Consider the following 5,079-nt stretch of genomic DNA (forward strand, 5'->3'; position numbering starts at 1 on the left):
AAAGGAGGTGGGAGAGAGGAAATTGGGGTGGAAGAGAGAGAGCATGAGGTGTATATGGGCAACGGCGTCGAGAGGGAGCAAGACATGTAGGAATGTCCTGTCTGATGGGGGAGGGGAGGGAGCCGAGAATCAAGAGCAGGGTCGAGGGAGAGCAGGGGGGGGAATCAAAACCGGGGGAGGCAACTGGGAGGAGAGTGATAATAAAGAAGCAGAAAGTTGTGAAACAGAGGCATCAGTAGATAGAGACATACCCGAAGAGAAGACGTCGCCTTTTGCTGCCTTGGAGCGCGTCAGTGGTGGAGAGGGAGGCCTGATAGGGTTCTTGCCTCTTTTCTTCAAAGCAGGTACAAGCGGCGCCTCCACTGTGTCCGAGGTTTTATTCTGCTCCGCCATCTAAGTCACGGCTGCCTATGGAGGAGGTTGATCATTCACCGGGTCTTGTCCTTGCTCTTGGAGGTCCTGCTCGTGCTTCTTGAGGAGGGGATAGGCTTTGTAGAGGTGACCCACCTGATGACACCTCCTGCATCGATAGGGGATGCCTTCGTAATCCAGCAACTGTTTCCTTGAAAAAGATCTCCATTGGATGATGATGTTTTCCTAAAGACCACCTCTGGTATCTAAGTGAAAAAGTATCCTTGCATAGGCCATCATTCCTATGGTCTGGTAGGACCTGTCATACTCCATGAAAGTGCCCAGAGAGTTCCCAATTTTCCAGAATATGTCCTCAGACCAGTACTGAAGAGGCAGCCCCAAGAGCCTGATCCACACCGGCCCGACCCCAATTTGTTCAGTCTCTGGGTCGAAGAGTGGCGTCCATCTCTTGAGGAGAACTGGCACTTTTTCAAAATGCCAAAATGAAGAGAGAACCCAACTCATATGGTCGGCCCTAGCAAAACGCATGGCAAACCATCCGTGAACGAATGTCTGGAAGAAAGGGATGCCCCCCAAATGCTGTCCCCAAATATCTGTGGCCCAAGATTTCAGTCTGTCCGCAGAATAATTCCTGCCTCTGATACGTCCTACCAGGACTCTGTCCGCGTAATCCATCGCGTCCCCCCACTGAATATCTTCTTCGAGCCGGAGGATAATGTCTGCGGGCCTGGATTTGAAACACCTTTGTTTCTTCGAGGGTCGGGAGGACATGCGCCTAGGGTTTGTTGTGACCCTCGCCTCTTCTGGAGCTGTGGGCGGTGGAGGAGGGTTAGGGTTTGGGGGGAGATCGGGGACTGCTTCAGGAAGGGGGGGAACCGAGGGAGCCAAGGTCGGGAGGGGAGCTACTGGAGGGGGACTTCAAGTAAGGCGCCAGACAACAATGCAGATGGGAGACCCGATGGCTCCGAAGGACCCGTGTGATTGAAGAGGAGTGAAAACAATCCGAGAGAAACCCTAGGGTAGCTAGGGAAGGCACAACGAAGGGCGTCCAGGAGGAGGGTTCATCTGGTTGAGCAGAAATAGAGTGAATGGGGCCCGATGACTGAGGGAAATCATCGAAATTACCAGACAGACTTTCACTGTACAAACCTCCGGAAGCCACAAACGTGGAGCGCCAGATGGAGCCTTCCACCAGCGGAGAGTCCGAATAATCCACCTCGTCTATATCCATCGTGACAGCTACGTTAAGAATAGGTAAACCACCTCGGAACCAGCTAACCGTCGAAAACCGGCACCGACAACGATGGAGAAATGGGACTAGCCTTGAGCAAGGAAAGCGAAGGCAAAAAACTATCCAGGGTGAGCATACGGGTAACCGACGGGGAGGGTGCGGGAGCAAGCCTGTGCATAGCTCTCCTCTTTGCAACTGAAACCCTAGCGGTGAAAACGATAGAGTGAAGAGTAAAAATAACCCCCTCGGCACGAGGGTGTAAAAATTAAATGGAATATGCTGGCCAGAGGCTCAGGTACCGAGGAGTGTCAGGGGTAGCTGCAGGACCAATGCCGGCCTACAGGACCCCTTACCGGTGACCACCGTTCTTCTCATGCCATGTTGTTCCGTTGCAGGGTCGCCATCAGTCCTCATTTTTCTTTGACACTTTGTATTATAAGTAAAATAATTTTTATATTTTTAGAAAGGATATTTGTTTAGGATTACATTTTTATTAGGAGTGAATTTTTTATTTTAAAATAATATGTTATATTTTTGGAAAAAATTACTCTTATATAATGTTTGTTTATAAATTAGTCAAATATATAAAATAAAATGAATCAAATTAGCCTATTGAATATATTGAGAATAAATGTAGGATTTCATTTTTGTTCTTAAAAAGTGGATCTCTATACCATTGTCCCATTTCCATATACTTAGAAAGAGATTAGTAGAGTATGCATAGAGTGGGAATGCCACTAGGGTTGCAATTTGAAAATGAAATAGCTTATCGAATTAATAGTTTTGATAAGTTCATCATCTATTTTGACATTTTTAATGAAGAATGATGATGGTGAAGGGGAATTTTTAATCGCATTTTATTGAAAATTTGCCTTGTGAGAAGCAATTTGTTTGTTAAATTCCATCCCTTGATTCCACTAAGGTTGTTGGAGTGAAATTTTATGGTTTCATATGCTTATTGAGATTAAATTTATGATAATATGTTCCAAATTCTTTGAATTGGGGTTATATGGGCTTGCTTGAATTGAGTTCTTATGGTTGTTATCAAATTTAGATGAGGTCATTCCCTCAAATGTTAAAGATGGTCTCTTAGTGTGTTATAAAATTCATTAAGTATGCTTCCTTATGACAAGTTTGGTGTTTTGGAGGCTCATTGTTGAGATTAAGGTACCAATAGTCATTTATAATGAAGGTAATGAAACTTTATTAGATGTAAATACATTTTCCATAAAAATTCATTGTAGATAATGAATGTATATATTTCCATTGCTTTGCATTCTTCTATGATTTTTATGATGAATGTGTGTAACTTACAAGCACTGTCACTTGCATCATATTTTTTAACATATAAAATAACCAATCACAATGCATGGATGATGGAGTAATCATGATGGTAATTTACCTTACATTTGACACCCGCTAATTTTTTTTCTTAAAATGGATGACTAATTACATGGTTTTACTTTTTCAAATTTCCATAATTATATATTTCTTGCAATGTCAACATAAGAAGGTCCTTTCATGGAGTTATGTTTTTTAGGAATGGAGAATGATAATCCACAATTAATAGAATGCATTATAAGTATTAAATATTTCAATTTGCATTTTTTGTAATTGAATTCAAACCTTGAAGACTTGTGTGGATTGCAAATCTTATACCCAACCACTGTTTCTGAATTGATTGCACAATGGCGAAGAAGGGCAGGTGAAGGACAACTCTGCACAATTCCTGGGTTGGTTGTTGTTACGGGAATAAGTACCCTAGGGCTTTGTGTTGAAACCCCAATAGAGCAAGAGCAAACTACAGTAAGAAACACTCATACAACTCAGGAAACATGCTTATATAAACAAACTATGAGATAGTGACCATACTCAGATGTCCTTCGTTTGGGTAGTTCCAGCAAGGTTCAGACCCTTGCAACTCCTGATGATCTTCAAATCTGCAAATCAACCAATCCGAACATATATAGCAGCATATAGATAAAGAATTTTAATGAAATCAACTTTATATCATATTTATAAGCAAGATGATTAATTATACATCAAAATAACATTCATACATGAATCACAATAGTATCTGATGCATAAACAAAGTTAATCTTAGGACCAAGATAGTGTTTCTTTTTATTGTAGAAAGTTATAACTAACATGAAGAGAATTCACTTGAGTCTTCTTATTCCGGCTCCAAGCGAAACCATCCTCCAGATCTGTCCAGTCCCAATCTTCAACAACCTCCTTCCATAACCAATACCATGATATCTCAAACAAGTGGGAGAATATCAACACTCAAGGAAACAAGGGTTTCCTTAAACTTGGGGAAGTGCTTGAAGCACAGGGATACTTCAGACTCAGTCAGGGATAATCTCAGTATAGTAATTCTATCTCTTCTCCTCCTTAATGCCTTCCCATAGAAGTCTATTTATACTTCTCCCAAATAGTTTTTTAGATGGGAAACAGTTGGGCCACGAGCACTAGGAGGTAATCAACAGGTAAAACCCGTGAACTCCGCCCATAGTTATGGAAATATAATTTTTTAAAGTGTTTTAACACATATACGCGGGCTATGTATTGACTAACCCACGTGTACACGCCTTTATCTCAGGGAAAATTAGCGTACAGGGAATAAAAACATTGTTTTTAAAATATTTGGACCAAGTCTGGAAGGAGAGGTTGCCCTAGGCCATAAACCAAGCATCACAAATACCAAGGGTGATATTTGGAGCTATAATAGATGCCCCCTAATATATGAGGTAAGAAGGGGTACATGATGGCCGAAATGTATTAAGTATATGGAAAGAAATCCTGTCGAGACTGAGAATGACTTCACCAGATTTCAGCCTGCCAAGCGATCAAAAAGAGATAAGAAAGAAACAACTGTCTGAGGCGGGCATACCCATGCTCGGAGAAAGTAAAGCATGTTCGCATATCAAGTACAAGCGAATCCACTATGTATACAAGTATAAAGGACTGAAAGTACATAATGGATCATCTGATCGTGATTGAAAGTACATGTCTGAATATCACATATAAGAAGATGATCAATGAAGCTGAAAGATGAAGCTGATCACTGATGTCAAAAACTGATCCCAATAGTACCAAATGAACATGATGGAATAAGATGATACTACATCGCAACTCGGATGCCAGCATATAAGATGTCGTTGTGAAGGACTGCAACATATAATGTGGATGGTGTCGACTAGCAGTAACAGGAGCAACTGACAAGTGAACCAAAACATGCTGATGCAACCCAAGGTCTTCACTGACTGTCATGGTACATTTCTACACAATGGGAATAAATGATCTAAGGTCGACCATGTGAGAAATCATTTGATTATCAGTCATTGATGTATACCGTTAACAAACACGAGACTACTCACCGATAATGATAATGAGAGTCAAGGTACCCAGTACAATCTAACAAGTGCGAATGAATGAGCTGAAGTCGAACACCTGGAAGAATCTATCAATCAGGG

At 41.6% G+C, this 5,079-nt stretch overlaps 1 protein-coding gene across 1 annotated transcript; it reads right to left on the reverse strand.

Annotated features, from left to right (window-relative positions):
- Nucleotides 1–597: 597 nt before the first annotated feature.
- Nucleotides 598–1,047, reverse strand: LOC149224559 (uncharacterized). The gene has a single exon (XM_089388214.1). It carries the CDS (start codon nt 1,045–1,047, stop codon nt 598–600), a length of 450 nt encoding a protein of 149 aa, XP_089244340.1.
- Between the last annotated feature and the right edge of the window lie 4,032 nt (nt 1,048–5,079).

The sequence above is a fragment of the Pinus tabuliformis genome, chromosome Q, assembly GCF_031772625.1.
Source record: "Pinus tabuliformis cultivar Carrire ecotype Pingquan chromosome Q, CPIR1, whole genome shotgun sequence".
NCBI lineage: Eukaryota > Viridiplantae > Streptophyta > Pinopsida > Pinales > Pinaceae > Pinus > Pinus tabuliformis.